Raw genomic sequence first — 18,341 nt, forward strand, 5'->3', positions numbered from 1 at the left:
GTGTATAAGACAATGCGCGTGCAATAGAACAAACACCTTTGACTGTAGTCACGTGACTGGTCAGTGTAATTGCAAGCACGGATGGAGAGGAGCGACGTGTCGTAATCCGTGCCCGAACGGCACACACGGTCCCGGCTGTGGATCTACCTGCACGTGCCAAAATGATGGACAGTGCAACAGGTTTACTGGAACTTGTAGGTATGCTAATGTTAGTCGGTGATTTAATTTTTATGTTTACTTTTATTTGTTATGACTTGTATAGCTGTCCAGCTGGTTTTATTGGTGCAAACTGCGAGAAGGCATGTCCTGCAAAAAAATACGGGCTCCGATGTAACAAAAGTTGCGAATGCAAGAATGGCGGACTGTGTAACGCCATCGACGGACGTTGTAGTTGTGTAGATCACTGGGTTGGCGAACATTGCGATAGACGTAAGTCGATCTACAAAAGAATTAGTGTGTACCAACTGTATCTAGACTGTTTGTGTTATGCAGCGTGTCTAGGAGGATGGAAATACTGGAACGGAACAATGTGCGCCGATTGTCTCTGTCGAATAGAAAATACCATAAGGTGAGTTGCGAATAAAATTTAGGTTTTTCAGTGGGCATGCGCAGGAAAAGTCTGACAGATCTCATTAATTTAGTGAAATTGCATGCAGTTTGCATGATTTTAATGGCAACTGATTGCTTAAACAATTTAAATAAACTGTAGCTCGTTTTAAAGAATGTTTTAATCCAATAAATTGATGAGTACAACTAAAAATATATTTATTTCTTAATTATTACAAAATACAATTAACAAGAATGCGTAATTATAGGCATGTAATGGTGACACACAAAGAAATGAGTGCGCATGGTATATTACTAATTTATTAAAAGGCTTAAATAGTCATACGATTAGTTATAATTTTATTTAAATATTAATACAAAAATATATCTAATACAATTAATTAAGTATGCTTACTGTATGCTGACAGACAAAGAGATGAGTATGCACATGGTTTATTATTAATTAAATATTAGAATTGCGTGAAAGTCATAAATATTCCAACTGACTTTGCAGCTGATAGGTTTAGCTGACGTTTTCTCTTATTATTATTCAGGTGCAACGCTTTGAATGGAGAATGCACGTGCGCGCCTGGATGGGTCGGGTCTCGTTGCGCCGTGCAATGTCCCAACGGTTCTTTCGGATACAAATGCCAAAAGAAAAGCCGTTGCCAAAACAACGCACATTGTGATCCCGTCGACGGCACGTGTACATGCACGAACGGATACAAGGGAACACTGTAAGATAAGCTTAATGTGATAGCCAAATGGCCGTTGTTGACGTCATTTGTGTGTGTGTGTGTGTGTGTGTGTGTGTGTGTGTGTGTGTGTGTGTGTGTGTGTGTGTGTGTGTGTGTGTGTGTGTGTGTGTTTAATGTTTCAGGTGCGAACAGACATGCAGCAATGGCACTTACGGTTTTTATTGCGACGGTGTGTGTCGGTGCGAAAATCGAGGCATTTGCTCGCACGTCGACGGGTCGTGTCGTTGTGCCGACGGATGGCGCGGAAGGTTCTGCACGTTGCCGTGTGCCGACGGATTCTACGGACGACAATGCAGGCAGTCATGTCTTTGTCGCAGCAACTCGACGTGCAATCCTGTTGATGGATCGTGTAACTGCATGGACGGCTGGATGGGAACCGAGTGTTCTACTCCGTGCAAAGTAAGAAGCATGGCAATTAAGAGTGACGTCACTTTAATAAGCTGAACATAGTCGTGTAAGGGATTCTGGCTTTTGAACCGCACTGCGTGAAATGGGAAGCTAATTGGTCTGAGAATTTGCTAAAAGCATTTCACACTACAATTTAAAGCTCATTGAATGCATATTGGCGTTTTACATCTAATGCGCATTGGCTCTCAAAGAGCATTCAATGGACATCCGCTCAAACTACATATATATGGAGGTTGAAAACTTGCCGAATAAATGTGTGTGTGTGTGTGTGTGTGTGTGTGTGTGTGTGTGTGTCTGTGTGTGTGTGTCTGTCTGTCTGTCTGTCTGTCTGTCTGTGTGTGTTTGTCTGTCTGTCTGTCTGTCTGTCTGTCTGTCTGTCTGTCTGTCTGTCTGTCTGTCTGTCTGTCTGTCTGTCTGTCTGTCTGTCTGTCTGTCTGTCTGTCTGTGTGTGTGTGTGTGTGTGTGTGTGTGTGTGTGTGTGTGTGTGTGTGTGTGTGTGTGTGTGTGTGTGTGTGTGTGCGATAGCTCAGTTGGCTAGAGAGTCATCTTATGAAGTGTTACATCCGGGACCTTAAAGAGTCGCAAGTTTATGTCACCCTGATGGCGATCTATGGCATAAATTCCTTAAACAAGAAACTAACACACATTTGCTTCTCTCGACTCAGGAGTATAAATGAGTACCTGGTCATTGACTGGGGTCCTAAGCGGCCATCCGGCTGTGACTTGACATCAGCCACTGGGGTCCTGGGGAGACTGCTGGTGCTCACACCACAGTTGGCTTCACAAGTCGGTGCTCCTGCGAGTGCCTGGCTCGGCTCCAGGAGTTTGCTAGCACAGACCCAGAGTTCCCTGAGCAGCGCACACGGCCCAGCTTAACAGCTGGGGGCGTGACCTCTGAGAGGCAGCTCCTGACATTTAGGATTTAGGATTTAGGTGCGTGCGTGTGTGTGTGTGTGTGTGTGTGTGTGTGTGTGTGTGTGTGTGTGTGTGTGTGTGTGTGTGTGTGTGTGTGTGTGTGTGTGTGTGTGTGTGTGTGTGTGGGTGGGCGTGTGTGTGTAACACGTGGATCTGCCCTACAGTGAGATTGTAAGATATGGCTAATGATTGTGAGGTGAGGGCTTCTCTACCTGCCAAATAATGGACTACTGGTGAAAGTTAGTATTTACGTTTTCTTCGCTTATAAGTAGCTACTATCTAGGTGTTAGCTCAATTCCTACCTTCCATACGGCGGGTGAGGGCTAGTATCAAATTACTTTAGATTTCTAGACATGTTAGAAGGTTTAGTTAACACGAATGAAAGTTAAAAATTAATTATAGTATGCAATTGAAAGTCAAAGAAATATTTGGAGCCAAACTGAAAACTTTTGTATACATGAATTACGTGTTAGCGTAAATTTTTTTACAAATGTTTGGGTAGGTATTTTTGGACTTAGTGTTGGCAGATTTAAGTTAACTATGTGAGAAAACCATTATTTCTTTAAAATATTGATGTAGTCTTGTAATTTTAAAATATGAAATTGTTGTAGAAGTTTAGCTACGGGGCAAGCTGCAGTAAGCACTGTCAATGTGACACATTACATGCTCTTGGATGTGACAACGTTGACGGAGGGTGCTATTGTCTTTCCGGATGGACAGGTTAGCGAAGTCACTTACACACACACACACACACACACACACACACACACACACACACACACACACACACACACACACACACACACACACACACACACACACACACACACACACACACACACACACACACACACACACACACACACACACACACACACACACACACACACAATCATCATCGGATCGAGGGTTTTCTAGGTTGCGACGTTTTTTCTGTTGAAGGATCCACGTGCACGGAGATGTGCGGAAACGGAACGTGGGGGCTGGATTGTAAGCAAAAATGTGTCTGCAACAACGGCGCAGCTTGTGACCCTGTAACGGGACATTGTCAATGCACACCCGAATGGAGGGGAAACACTTGCTCAGAAAGTAAACAAGGTTTCCTTTTAATTTTGATAAAAATTAATGTACAAAAATTATTATAGCGTGCGCTATTGGCTTCTACGGCAGGAATTGCAGTCTTAAATGTGACTGTAAATTTCCCTACTGTCTACAGACAAATGGAATGTGTCTCTGTCCTGAAGGATGGACTGGAGAACGCTGCAACGAAGGCAAGTCGAGAATCGATTGGTTCCGTTATCTGCTTTTATTGTTGCAGGGGCGGATACTGTGGCTTCTTTGCCTGTGGGGCACCCTGAGATAGCTATTTACCTGTCACAGATGATTCTTCGCAGACCAGACCATGTTATGCATTGGTGTACTTTACCAGTAGTAGGTTAGCCTCGTCCCCAGATTCACATGAGTCTTGGGACGAGGCTACTCTAGGGCGTCACCTCTCTCTTTCTTACTGAGTCAGTTCTCCCTGTTGGTTCCTCACAGACCAGAACATGGTATTCAGTACATATACGTAGGGTCTTGCTACCTCTGAAGTAGAACAATTGCACTCAGGTATGCAAAGAGTCAAATTGCAGTCTTTTATCTCAAGTCAAGTATTGCCCTGCCGGGGGCACGTGCTCCAGGTGCCCCATCCTGTATCCACCCCTGTGTTGATCTTTATACAGAGTGCAAAGAAGGATTTTACGGTCACAATTGTGAGGAACGTTGTGACTGCGAGTCACACAATTCTACGTGCGATCGATTCAACGGAACCTGCGTTTGTGATGAAAGGCAAGAAGGAAAGCAATGCAATGAAGGTATAAGGACATATGTTGAGAGTGCAAAGACGCATGCAGATGCACCAATGCATGCATGGATGTTGATGCCTAAATAATGCTGATGTATGTAAACAAAATGCAATATATATACATATATAGATATATATATGAAAAAATGAATGTGTGTGTGTGTGTGTGTGTGTGTGTGTGAGAGAGAGAGAGAGTGCGTTTATGTGTATGTCTGTGTGTGCGTGCGTGCGTCTTACCTCGTGCAAGATGGTCTATAGACTGCGTTGCGAGATAAAAATCTATTAGTTTACGATACAACATTCTGAAGTACTAGTAGTTGGTTAATTAAATGTCCTACGAGCTTTCTACTGATTGTATTTGTTCATCGAGAACTGCAAAAATACTTTGGCTTGCCTTCTTCTCTTCACGAACATTTTTACATTAATTTGGGCTCAATAGTTGATATTTTACTTAACAATTTGTCCATTCTTAGTTTTGTTTATTCCAAAAATTGACATCTCAAAGTCTTCTAACAACGATGAAGTGAACGCAGCACTATTTGGAGGAGTGGGGGGAGGCTTGGTGTTAATAGTCATCTTTATCGTGCTAACAGTAATTTTGATAAAGCGTCATAAAAGAAATGCCAATCTTCATCTAAAGTAAGACCCACGGAAACTGCCGCAAAATTAATTATTAATATTATTGATATTAATTTTTTAGAAATTCTGTGGATTCCACTGCTCCTGTTCAGTACGAGAATTGTCGAACAGCAACAGAATCCGTGCAAGAGGTGGCTTACGCTTGCATTGGTAGGTCTTTCTTCATTTAGTTTTTTGGTGTTCTTTATATTTTTGTGTCGTTTCAAAATTGTAGATGAAGTTGCTCTGGCCACTCCACAAAACGGTATAGCGCTCAATAATATAAACTACTTTATGCTTCCTGTAGCAGCTCCTCGCAGCAGTCATCCGATAGTAAAGGCTTGAAAAGGCAGACAACAATTGGCAGATATCATGTAGTATAGAGGATTATTTCAAATTTCATTGTGAACATCATTTTGAGGTTTCAGGTTAATTTGTGGTTTTGTGAACTTCTTGCTCAAATTATGAGTAAGAATCTACCTTTATATATATCATGCTCTATTCAGTAGACTGTCTGAGTAAAACAATGCCAAATGTTTAGTCACGTTTCTATAACAATTAAAATCAATCAGAAGGTGGAAATCGGTGTACATTAGTGCATGACAAAGGATTTATGTTCATTGTTATAAGCGTTGGAAGTTAGGGTTAGAAAAAATCAGTTCCCGAACGAATGTTTCTTACGGAGAATGATGCTGTAGTGAAGATTCTGTGATGCCGAAAGTGATACCTACCGTGATATTTGGGCGCTTTGCTGGGACGTAGAAAAATGTACTTTCGTCAGTCACTCAATGACATTATTTTCCATTTTAAAGGTATAACCAATTAATTAGTTAATATATTTTACTCATGCCATTCAGTGCTGCGTACCTAATAACGTCCTATGCATTACCCCAACCTTTAGCGCGCGCTATCTTAGACCGGTTGTCATTTTCTTCCTACTCCCCTGATCTTTGGTTACAATACGTCATAGTCCATCTATGCCCTACACACAGAATATTGAGATCGAACGTATAAGTCTATTGTTGCCTGCTGACACGAAAAGCTGCGTCGGTAGGCGTGGTGCCACGTGCAGTCGCCATTGAGCATTGAATCCAATTCAAACCACCTCTGCATGTGGTTTGAGCGAATCGAATGCAGCTTTACAGTCAATACGTAGTAGCGGTGTGAAACATCAATGCGCATTTAATATGCATTTTAGTGCTCTTTGAAGTGAGTGTGAAGAGGCCTTAGATTAGAGGACTCTTACTAGAGCAATACTGTAGGGCATGTGAACTAGCTGCATGGACAAGGGCGCATGATAAGTAGAAGACGAATCGAAATTCTAACATCCATCGATATAAAGAGTGTTGCACAAGTTAGGTCCGTTAAATATATTTTATTATCACTTGATCATGTTTCAAAACAAATCGTAAAGTACAGTCATTGCTGGGACACTGGGTCCATGTGCCCCTTTAACTTTTCAGGCATTGATTAAACTTTACTAATCGAAGTGTTTCCTAAAGAATCCATTTGTCCAATTGGAGTCATTCCTGGGTTGGAAAACGTTGTTGAAGAAGGTTCCTGCTCGTTGTTTGGCACCATGTTTTTGCCACGAAAACTCCTAAATTGACTAAATTCGTTTACAAACACACATTTCGCTGCTTCTGTGGTCATTGCAGTAGTAGCAACATCTGTTGCGTTTTGCAATATATTTGGCTCTGCATCTTGACTGCATCCTATGACTCCAGTTTTTATGAAATAACGACGCACGAGATCTCCCAATAAGCACATTATGGTGACTGCAGACAATATGATAAAGATGCCTCCAAGATGACGCAGATTTAGCGGATCGTCTGGAGCTACTTCTCCGTCGCCTTCACACACGTCTGCCCATTCGAAGTATTTTTGGTCAAGTTCCTCGAGATAGTTGTCAAACCAAGCATGTCTGATACCATCATTCAGTTTGTGAGTATACGGTGAATTGTGCTTGAGAGCAAAAGCTGCGTTTAATACACGTATTTCGTCGTCCAGCAGCTTAATTTTGCATTCAGTTTTCGCTTCAAATTCCAGAACAGATGAGTCGTCAACGTAAGCTGTTATCTCTTTGGATATCAATCGTTCCAACCAGTCCTCAGATGACACGTTTTCAAACGTCAACCTGGGATACGCATTTTGTAAATAGGACAATGCTCCTGTCACGTTGGATGCCCCAATAACGCCGTCGTGAATATCTTCAATTGTCCCGTATATTGATATTTCCTGGCGCCTCAAAAGAAATACTGTGAGATTAGCAGTAAAGCATGCATAAAGAACGAGAGTAACAAACCAAGAGACAGCAAGATAACCCCGACCGGAATGCGAGATGACACTATCCTGATCATTAGTGTAGAAGAACACAGACAGAGAAACGAAAATCGAGTCTCCAAAGTTTGGAGCATCTTCGGGCGACGTATTCCTGTTTCTCTCAAGCACAAACAAAAGGAAACCACCCACCACAAAGAAGAAAAAAGTTAAAATCCAGAGCTCCCATGAAAATGGCTTGAAGAATTCCCAAAGATTTGTAAGATCGGCTTCCGGTTTAAGAATCGCTACTCGATAGGACACTGACTTTATCGAGCGTGTGAAGTCGACCTTAGAGATCCTTTCGGGCGTGATAGCCAACGGTCCAACGACCACATGAAATTCTACACCGCCGTATTCCTGGACACCTATGCTTGCGAGATGTCTACCCTCTACTACATCAATGGCCTCATTCCACGTGATATTGGGAATAGAGTAGTAATTGATGTTGTTCAGACAGCTTTTCTTCGCTGCTTTTTCAAACAGGTCAACAGCCCAACCAAAATATTTTCTATTAGTTTCGTCGTTTGAAAACTCGATGTATGGCTTATACCGACCTCCTGCCAGTAGAACATTGATTCTATGACGGCAAATGTTGACTTCTCCGGTTGGGCTCCGAATCGAGTTCTTATGCCAATAGACAGGATTCTCCATAAGAAGTTTGCCAAAACCATAATATCCTACGTAGTTGCCCAGAGGATATTTAAGTCTAATATTATAAATGTTATTCCTAGATAACAAAACAAAATTATAAATTGTTATATAGAGATACAAATAGAGATAATGTAACGTGCAGCTGACCATGTCAGTCGCTCTTCATTATTGAACGTCACGAGACCACTTGTTCCTACAAAATTCGTACCCTTTATGTTCATTACTATTTCTTCTCCCGACGTCCAGCGTTGGAGTTGAAGGTCGCCAACTGGAACATTCTCTGTTGAAATTGGGTACAAAGTGTAGTTGATTGCAATCGCCACGGCCCACACGCTGTCGTACAACAACTGAGCAAGGGGATTTTTCAATTTGTCAGGATACAAGATATACGGTTGAACTTTCAAAGGTGTATCGTAGTAATCTAGCACAAAATTAATATTAACTCTTTTTATAAAGCTGTATTTAAATTAAATGGAATTACTGTAGTAACCCTGTTCAAATAATAACCCAGGGATCACATCAGTTTGAAATAACAGTAATCCGTGCTCGAATGTTAACAAATGCCTTGCATGAATTTCAGAAATTGGTAGTCGCCATTGGTTTTCCCCATAATTTAGTCCCCACCTTTCATTTGCCTAGTTATAATTGAAGGCCCTGGAGCAAGTTGGAAGATCATCGTTACTGCTGAATTATGATGACGAATCGTGAAACTGCATGAGCGAATTATAGCTTTCTAGTCTTGCACATATCAGAAGTGTGAACGTGGTTGAAATCTAGTAAGCCATGCTCGAATAGCAACCCCGTTGAAATACATACCTATGGAGCTAATGATTTGAAATAGTAGTAATTCATTTACGGGTTACATTTCGAGAAAATGCGGTAGTTATTGAAAAATGAATTCATACCGTATAGATCAGTGGCAGTAACGATCATTCCATCTAGTAAATTTAGAACGTCTTTTCGAACTCTATTAATCGCCCATTCAAGATCACGTGCCGCCCCGACGTTCAAACTGATCCAAGCAGTAGAATTATTGATAAGATCAAACTTGTCGGCTGCTCGCATCAGTACCTCGTAAGTCAGAGTAACTTGCTCAATAGAGAGAACAATGACCGTTGCCCCGCTGTTCCAGATCGTCTCCATTTCTGGTATTATTGCCGTCTCAAATGCATCCGTGTCATTCCCGTAGTCTTCAGCTGGTGGAATCCAAGCGGTAGCCACTACCGTCACGTCGAGAGCTTCAGTCCCGTAACGAATGTTTCTGATATTCTGTTGATATGGAGAATGATGTTGTAGTGGAGATTGTGTGATGACGAAAGCGATGTGAGACCAACCGTGATACTCCATTATTCTGATCAGTTCGTCTCCGTGCGTGCTCTGCGCTGCTTCCATCGATAATGGCATTCTGTTTGAGTGTGGGAGAAACCTCTTCATTTGAGACAAAGGTATCCACGGAGAAACGAGTGGCACTTGACTCATTTCAGCCAACGGAGCTATATAACTCAAACGATCCACATGAAACGGACCAATCATAGCCACCGGTGGTCGCAACCCGCCCGAGAGCAGATTCAAGAATCGGCTGGTGAAGACGCTTGGATGACTTGCTGAATCTATATATAACGAGTCTACAGTTAAATAGTTGTAGTAGTAGTAGTTGACGTCGGCAACGGCATAGGAAAAAGTTTCCTTGAGCTCTTCATAAGTGATATTCGTTTTCAGTTGAAGAAAGTCCGACCGACTGGGTAAAATAAGACCGATTGTGTATGATGGAGGGATCTGGGACTGGACAAGCTGAGGTACGCTGACGACCACTAACCATACGAAAACAAACGAACGCATTCTGTCCGCTTTCCACGTAGTTATATAATGGGGTGGTGTCAGAAGGTAATGTTACTGTTGATTGCCTTTGGTATCACGTGTTCAAACTTAATGAGTACTACTGTATAGTCATTGTTGTGTCCATAGTTGTAGGCAGTTAGCATCAGCGATTCGTAAATCACGATATCCCGCTCAAATTGAGAGTACAACGAATGGTACACCACCATTCCAGATCCTCTCAATTTCTAGTATACGGTCGCTTTGAATACATTTGCATGTGATATTCACGTACAGGCGGTACAAGGCGGTAGCTATTTTCACTACTGTCGTGTCAAGAGCCTCTTTCCCATACAATCTAAACGCTTCTGAGATTATGGAGAGAATAATTTGCAAATGAGACACATAGCCCATTGACATGAGCACTTGTAACCGGCCCAGCACACGTCTGATCACGGGTGGACTCGTTTTGATAGATTTGTAAATGTGGGCGGAGCCGAGCAGCTCTGAAATGCCTCACCTCAAACTGCCGTGCCATCACGGTTGGCTCGGCTGGCATTCACGGTATGAACTTTTACCAAGCCGAACCACAGCAATTGTATAGTCAGACCCTCTTCTTTGCGTCATCTAGTAGCCTGAGTTTTCCTTCCACTTTATTGTTTTAGCGATACAACTAATTTACTCGACGTATTTCACCATTTCATTTTGTAATGAAACACAGGCAGCTTGCAGCTGATCCATGATCAAGGAAAGGTAGCGAGCGCGAGCGTTTCAAATGCACGTGACCGTGCGTGGCTAGACTGCATGCATCTATAGCAAGAGACACACCCATTCAATGAGCTGGGTTGTATAAATATATATATATATATATATATATATATATATATATATATATATATATATATCCATGGTAGTTAACGTGTCTGTTATACATAGTTGATTTCAGTCCGGAGGTACGCTACTGAGGCGGGGTGTTTGTGTGAAGTACTTGAGACATTCAGCGCATACGTAACATTAGTACTTGTATCTACGTCTTACAACTAGTCCGACAATTCTACCGCGTCTTGTGTGAGTGATTCAAAACAGCCATGGCAGACGGATAAAAACCAAGTAATATCGACGGAGCAACTGCTTGTTCTCATTGCGGAGACATCTACAGATTCGCCGTCGATTGAACAAACCAAGAAACGGCGAATACACACACACACACACACACACACACACACACACACACACACACACACACACACACACACACACACACACACACACACACACACACACACACACACACACACACACACACACACACACACACACACACACACATTATAACTTATGCAGGCATCTCAACAAACAGCATGCATGTACTTTGAACCGTTGCATCGTGAGGTAGTGAAAAGCAAGCACGAAAAAGCCGTTGGATCGCTCTTTTGTCTGTTTTCTGCATTGTTATCACGCAGTTCGTCTCGTGGAGCCAATCTCCAAGAACGGGAGAGCGCGCCACGGGCGGACAAGACACGCGAGTTGGTCACGCGAATGATATTTGCTGGTTGGCGAGGCTCATAATCCGTTGGAACGGGCAACGGCTACATATATACTGGACGCAGTTGACCGTCTACTCTACTCAATAGCAATGCAATCCGATGCCTTTGGCTAGTGGGGTTGTGGGGCAGTTTGGGAGAGGTAGTGGGTGCAGATGGCGCGGCTTACTCTTTGTAAGACGTCTACATTGTTGTCACTAACATTTTGATCATGGTTCAATACAAAATGTATATTTTACATACACAAACTACATGCAGAGAACTAGGGCACTTACCTCCTCAAATTTTCGAGCACTAATTATACTTTACTAAATGAAGAGTTTCCAAAAAGGTCCATCTGTCCAATTGGAGTCATTTCTCGGGTTGACGATGGAGAATGCTGCTGCTCGTTGTCTCGCACTAAGTCGCCAGGGACACTCCCACATTGAGCAAATTCGTTTACAAAAACGCATTTCGCCGCTTCTGCGGTCGTTGCAGCAGCAGTAACTTCTGTTGCATCTTGCGATGTATTTGTTTCTTCCTCGTGACTGCAATCAATGAACCCAGCCTTTCTAAGGTAACGACGCACGAGGTCTCCTAGTAAACACATTATGGTGACTGCAGACAATATAATAAAGAGGCCTCCAAGATGATGCAGATTTAGTGCATCGTCTGCAGCCACTTCTCCGCCATTTTCACAAAGGTCTGCCCATTCAAAGTATTTTTGGTCAAGGTCCTCGAGGTCTTTGTCAAACCAAGCATGCCTAATTCCATCATTCAGCTTCTTCGTGTACGGTGAGTTGTGCTTGAGAGCAAACGCTGCGTTTATTACGCGTAATTCGTTGTCAAGAAGCTTAATTTTACATTCAGTTTTCGCTTCGAATTCCAGAACAGACGAGTCCTCAACGTAAGCTGTTATTTTTTTTGATATCAATCGTTCCAACCAGTCCTCAGAAGATACGTCTTTAAAGTTCAATCTCGGATAAGCTCGCTGTAAATAAGACAATGCTCCGGTTACGTTGGATGCTCCAATAACGCCGTCGTGAATATCTTCAATTGTCCCGTATGTTGATATTTCCTGCCGCCTCAAAAGGAATACGGTGAGATTAGCAGTGAAGCACGCGTAGAGAACGAGAGTAACAAACCAGGAGATAGCAATGTAACCACGGCCGGAGTGCGAGATGACACTATCCTGGTCATTCGTGTAGAAGAATACAGACAGAGAAATGAAGATCGAGTCTCCAACATTTGGAGCATCCACGTTTGACCTCTTCCTGTTTCTCTCAAGAACAAACACAACAAAGCCACCCGCCGCAAAGAAGAAAAATGTTAAAAGCCAGAGTTCCCACGAAAATGGTTTGAAGAATTCCCAAAGATTTGTGATATCGGTTTCCGGTCTGAGAATTGCTACTCGATATGACACTGACTTTATCGAGCCTGTGAAGTCGACCTTAGTGATCCTTTCTGGCGTGATTGCCAACGGTCCAACGACCACATGAAATTCTACCCCGTCGTATTCCTGGATCCCGATCCGCGCGAGATATCCATCCTCTACTACATCAATGGCCTCATTCCACGTGATACTGGGAATAGAATAATATTTAATGTTGTTCAGACAGCTTTTTCTTGCTGCTTTTTCAAACAGTTCCACAGCCCAACCAAAATATTTTCTATCTGTTTTGTCTTTTGATGAATACTCGATGTATGGCTTATACCGACCTCCTGCCAGAAGAACATTGATTCTATGACGGCAGATGTTGACTTCTCCAATGGGACTCCGAATCGCGCTGTTATACCAGTAAATAGGACGATATATAACAAGTTTGCCAAAACCATAATATCCTACGTTACGGCTCCGGTGATGTTGAAGTCTAATATTACTAATATTATACCTGAAGAACAAACAAAGTTATAAATAATTATATATATATATATATATATATATATAATGGATAATGTCACGTGCCACTGACCACGTCAGCCGTTCGTTGTTGTTGAACCTCACGAGACCACTGGATCCAACAAAGTTTGAACGCTTTATGTTTATCACTATTTCTTCTCCCGACGTCCAGCGCTGGAATTGAAGATCGCCAATTCGAACTTTTTCTGCTGAAATTGCGTACAGAGTGTAGTCGACTGCAATCGCCACGGTCCACACACTATCATACACCAACTGAGCGAGAGGATCTTTTAACTTGTCAGGATAAAAGATATGCGGTACCACTGATAAACGTGTATTGAAGTAATCTAGCACAAAATTGATATTAAGTTTGTGATAAAGCTGAATTCAATTTAAACGGAATTAATATATTTTCTCCAATAGTAAATACTGTGAGAGGTATAACCCGTTGATCTCATCAGTTTGAAATAACACTATAGTAGTAAAGCCGTGTTCGAACAGTAACCAATGCCTTGGATGTCAGAGATTGCATGGTATTCGATTTCGCGTATATGATTCATTTTATTACACCTTCTGTTAAAACTACATACAAGGTATGTCCGTCAAGAAAGATATTTTTGACTCCTGAAAAATGTAAAGCCCTGAAGCAAGCAAGTTCACGCATCATCGCTGGTCGCTGAATCTCAAAGACGAATCGTTAATAGAACTGCATGTATATATATAGTCTTGCTAGTAGAGTTCCATGGTTTCTTACTTTGCCTGGTTTGTGCTAATTGAAACAACACCAAATGTTGAAAGATGGTAACCCATGCTCGAATAGCAACCCTGCGCAAATAGAAACCCATGGAGCTGATAGTATTACCCTCGATCGCGAGTTGCGAGGAAACTACGGTAATTATTAATTGAAAATACGGTAATTATTAATTAAAAATACTTTCATTATTAATTATTACAGTATGAGAAATTTTACCGTTGAGATCAGCGACAGTAACGATCATTCCGTCTAACAAACGTTGTACTTCGGGTCGAACTCCATTAATCGCCCATTCTAGATCACTTTTAGCTCCGACGTTCAGGCTGATCCAAGCAGTAAAATTATTGATTAGTCCATACTTATCGGCAGCTCGCATAAGTACTTCGTAAGTCAGAGTAACTTGCTCAATAGAGAGAACAATAACGGTTACTCCGCTATTCCAGATCTTTTCCATTTCTTGTGCTATAGCCGTCTCAAATGCATCCGTGTCGTTCGCGTAGTCTTCAGCGGGTGGAATCCAAGCGGTTACCACTACGTTCACGTTGAGAGCCTCAGTCCCGTAACGAATGTTTCTGATATTTTGTTGATACGGAGAATGATGTTGTAGTGGAGATTGTGTGATGACGAAAGCGATGTGCGACCAACCGTGATACTCCATTATTCTGATCAGCTCGTCTCCGTGCGCACTCTGCGCCGCCTGCATCGATAATGACATTCCGTTTGAGGGTGGGAGGAACCTCTTCATTTGAGACAAAGGTATCCACGGAGAAACGAGTGGCACTTGACTCATTTCAGCCAACGGCGCTATATAACTCAACCGATCCACATGAAACGGACCAATCATAGCCACCGGCGGAGGCAACCCGTCCGATAGTAGATTCAAGAATCGGCTGATAAAGTCGCTTGGATGACTTGTGGAATCTAGGAAGAAGTAGTCTAGATGGTATGCAGCTAATCTGTGGCCGTAGAACCAGTTGGCGTCTTTAATGGCATCGATGTAAGTTTCCTTGAGCTCCTCATACGTGATATTTGTTTTCAGTTGAAGAAACTCCGCCCGACTTGGTAGGATGAGAGCGATCGTGTGTGATGAAATGGACTGAACAAGCTGAGGTACGCTAACGGCTAACCATACCAAGACAAACGAGCGGATTCTGTCCTCTTTCCACATAATGGGTGGTGTCAGCATGTAACGTCACGCTTCATTACCCTAGTATCACGTGGTCAAACTAATGAGTACTAGGCTATACGATCGGGAATTGTCGGCAGTTAGCATAAGCCAATCGTAAATTCTAGTAATAAATGAATGAAAAGACAACCACAGCACCTGAAATTGAGAAACTCTGGTATAGTTTAATACTCTGTTTAGCTAGATTACGTAATGAAAAGTGCATGGCAGCCATGCACTGCTGTGACATCGACAGTTTCAGTCCCACGCAAATTGACACTTTTGAGATTCTGGGGAAAATGATTTTCCCAAAGAGGCCTACAGCCTGTTCACACGAGCACTCGTAACCGCGGGCCAACATGAGTGTAAATCTATACTATACTAGTATGCAATCTCGTTCTCCGCCCCGGCGGATTAGATTATTGGTTGTTAAGTAATCAATTTATCGTTGTATGCACACACGCACGCACACACACACACACACACACACACACACACACACACACACACACACACACACATACACACACACACAACTTTTTGTAATGGGCGAACACATGCTTAGCCCATGGTCTCCGCATAAACGCGTATAACATCATTATTCCGGGCTAACCATCGCATCAACGTCTAGTGAGCAAGCTCTCGTTTAGGTTACACCTTTTCCTTCAATACTGAAGAGTGCAGTTGGTCCCTTCAGCCTTGCATGTGCATACATGCCCGCTTCATAACCCACGAGCACATTTACTCAACGTCTCGCGAGTGTCTTCTAGCATTTTGATGGTAGAGCGCGGCCCCGTTCCTCGGACACCATCATATTCTGGACGCGAGTTCTCAGTTATCGGTTTTTGAACGCAGTCCCTACCACATCATAAATGTAGGTATCTAAGTTGTAATTGAGCACACCAAAAGAGAGCATTATACCACTTCTCTGCCTAGAGTGAGATTGAAAACTGTGCGGAGCCTTGCATACCCCGTTCATCGGACAAACGCATCGTTCACCGGACAGTAGCGTCTAGATTGCACACACGCATCCTTCAGCCTAGTTACTTATATATTGCTAATCAACAACTCTTTACCTACAAATCGTGTTGTTACCCTGCATGTCAGCCAAGATCTGTATGAGTTAAAGTCGGTCAAACGCCCGTGGTAACGGCCCCAATCGTCGGACACCCATTTTCTTGCCTTCCTACCTTCTCAGCAACAGCTCTAGGTTTCAAATAACTGCAGTTGATTAAATTCAGCTATCTGAAACGCCGCAGAACGCAAAACACTTGCCTAGAGTCGGTGCATCAAGCTTGTGCAGTTGTGCTGCAAGACACTCAGGAGTTCAATTTCTTACGCTGGGAAGACTAGACAGCACCGGAGGGCTAGTAGATGCCAACAGAGTGAGCTTGTCAGCAAAGAAAATTCAGCAGTTTCCGCTACTAGCCGTTGCTGAGTCAAATAAAGGTCAAACAAATTGGGGGCCGTACGATATTTCATTCCAACTCTCTCTCATGACATTATTACCTGCAGACTGCTGCTGCAAAGAAAAAACGACTGTCCAACGAAAGGGGCGTTACCACGACTCAATGAGCGTGCGCTATCTTTCCTGGATAGTGTAGCAAACGGAGACTGTGATAGTGTTGTTGTGTTAGCTAGTCACCTCTAAACCTATCTCAGGTGCGAAGTTGCAGAATTGCCTTAGCGTTTTCATGGGGGAGGTCGTGTCCGGTGAATGATGGTGGTGTCCGATGAACGGGGTCGCAGAGAAGGATCACGTTTACCGTCCTAGCATGACCGTTTCAAGACTTTGGAAGTCCCGCATCTGGAATCACAGTCTCTACTAATCCTTCTTACTGTGGGCTTTAACAAATCTCAGTCTTACTTCGTTTACTTCTTGCACGGCTGTCTGATAATTGATGGTGTCCGATAACAGGGGCGTCGCTCTAGCGAGGCTCCTACCTAGCGCTAGCACGCGTGACGGAATGTTTCTCACGTGACCATCATGTGCTCTATTTTCAGGATATTTTGCTGCTGTTATCTAGCGCTCTCATATCCAGCTTTGCCTGTAGTTCAGACCAACCTTCTATGTTGATTGCGTAGGTATGCAATCAAGTTTGCGTAGGCGTAGCGCTAAACCGAGTGTATACTAAAGTGCGTTCACGCATTAGAGAGACTGGTGGAATGTGGCCATTTGCGCGACAAAGCTGTTGCCCTCCGGGCAGATATTGGTCTCAATCGAAAGCTCTTCACTTGCCGGATCTAATTACACTTACCGTTGGGCTACAGAGACGTAACTGAAGTTAATAGAGCCAATTTCTTGTATTTTAATGAGTTAGGACACAGAGAAAGGCGGGACTAATGCGGGATTAGGGTTAATTGTATAAAGCTAAGGACATAATTGTTATAGCTAGCAGGCTGTTAACAGTAACCCAACACAGTAAACTTCCAGGTGGGGGTCAGTTAGCTAGGAAAGAGTGCGTCTAGGATGCGTTTCTACTCTTCATCCTTGGAACTTTCAGTTTCAGACGACGACGAATCTTCTGATTCAGGACCAACTTCGAATTCAATGACCATCTGCTCGACAACGTCGTCTAACACACCGTGTATTGTCCTGTAATGCTTCTCTACCTTCTCACGTACGTGCCACACGCAGTTTGCCCACTTTCCCAGAGTAACGTTTGCTAGACCTTGTCTACACAGACGCTTGATGTTTTCCATCGTAAACCCACCAATCCCTGTGTTGTGCTGTGCAGCTTAGCTGTAGGTCAGAAGAAGCAGGAATGTCAAAAGTCGTCATAGTGATGTCTTCAACGCTCAAGAATGCACTAAATGGCTGGTCAGTTTGGTTCTGATATGGTCAAATTAGTCAAGTTCTCGTGGTTTTCAGACGCTTCTCTGAGCCAGAAGTGAATGAGTGTATGTATCTGGTACCTAAAGCTGTTCCTAAAAGAGGCAACTGACACATACTGTACATCCAGTGAGCGCATAGAAACATCCAGGTCTGTTGTCATGGGTTATAGCAAAAGTACAATTTTTAGTATATCATTGCATCATGAAGCAAACCGCGTCTCAAGCCAGCGAGGCAGCCAGTGGCAACACGTTCATATGTACACTTTCACGTAACAATATAGTTTAATA

The 18,341-nt window shown here is 42.9% G+C and overlaps 3 protein-coding genes and 1 long non-coding RNA gene across 4 annotated transcripts in view; 1 reads left to right on the plus strand and 3 right to left on the minus strand.

Annotated features, from left to right (window-relative positions):
- LOC134180757 (multiple epidermal growth factor-like domains protein 10) overlaps positions 1-5,656 on the plus strand; it is an 11,867-nt gene extending 6,211 nt beyond the window's left edge. Inside the window, exons 7-17 of the mRNA XM_062647943.1 lie at positions 1-198; positions 263-429; positions 493-568; positions 1,101-1,283; positions 1,427-1,703; positions 3,239-3,347; positions 3,570-3,716; positions 3,773-3,898; positions 4,944-5,109; positions 5,171-5,259; positions 5,324-5,656. The exon at positions 1-198 is cut by the window's left edge and continues 39 nt beyond it. Coding sequence (XP_062503927.1) covers positions 1-198; positions 263-429; positions 493-568; positions 1,101-1,283; positions 1,427-1,703; positions 3,239-3,347; positions 3,570-3,716; positions 3,773-3,898; positions 4,944-5,109; positions 5,171-5,259; positions 5,324-5,433 — 1,648 coding nt within the window. The 3' untranslated portion in view covers positions 5,434-5,656. The remainder of the gene's footprint in view (positions 199-262; positions 430-492; positions 569-1,100; positions 1,284-1,426; positions 1,704-3,238; positions 3,348-3,569; positions 3,717-3,772; positions 3,899-4,943; positions 5,110-5,170; positions 5,260-5,323) is intronic.
- A 902-nt stretch (positions 5,657-6,558) lies between these two features.
- LOC134180758 (uncharacterized) lies at positions 6,559-9,900 on the minus strand. The gene is made up of 3 exons (XM_062647944.1): positions 8,967-9,900; positions 8,209-8,482; positions 6,559-8,137 (listed from the first exon to the last, which is right to left on the minus strand). Exons 1-3 carry the CDS (start codon positions 9,898-9,900, stop codon positions 6,559-6,561), a joined length of 2,787 nt encoding a protein of 928 aa, XP_062503928.1.
- Positions 9,901-11,616: 1,716 nt separating this feature from the next.
- Positions 11,617-15,375, minus strand: LOC134181196 (uncharacterized). The gene is made up of 3 exons (XM_062648425.1): positions 14,270-15,375; positions 13,373-13,646; positions 11,617-13,291 (listed from the first exon to the last, which is right to left on the minus strand). Exons 1-3 carry the CDS (start codon positions 15,237-15,239, stop codon positions 11,719-11,721), a joined length of 2,817 nt encoding a protein of 938 aa, XP_062504409.1. The 5' UTR covers positions 15,240-15,375; the 3' UTR covers positions 11,617-11,718.
- A 517-nt stretch (positions 15,376-15,892) lies between these two features.
- On the minus strand, positions 15,893-16,415 carry LOC134181659 (uncharacterized). The gene is made up of 3 exons (XR_009970196.1): positions 16,295-16,415; positions 16,140-16,230; positions 15,893-16,076 (listed from the first exon to the last, which is right to left on the minus strand). It is a non-coding gene; the product is annotated as an uncharacterized LOC134181659 (long non-coding RNA).
- Between the last annotated feature and the right edge of the window lie 1,926 nt (positions 16,416-18,341).

The sequence above is a fragment of the Corticium candelabrum genome, chromosome 6, assembly GCF_963422355.1.
Source record: "Corticium candelabrum chromosome 6, ooCorCand1.1, whole genome shotgun sequence".
Lineage (NCBI taxonomy): Eukaryota > Metazoa > Porifera > Homoscleromorpha > Homosclerophorida > Plakinidae > Corticium > Corticium candelabrum.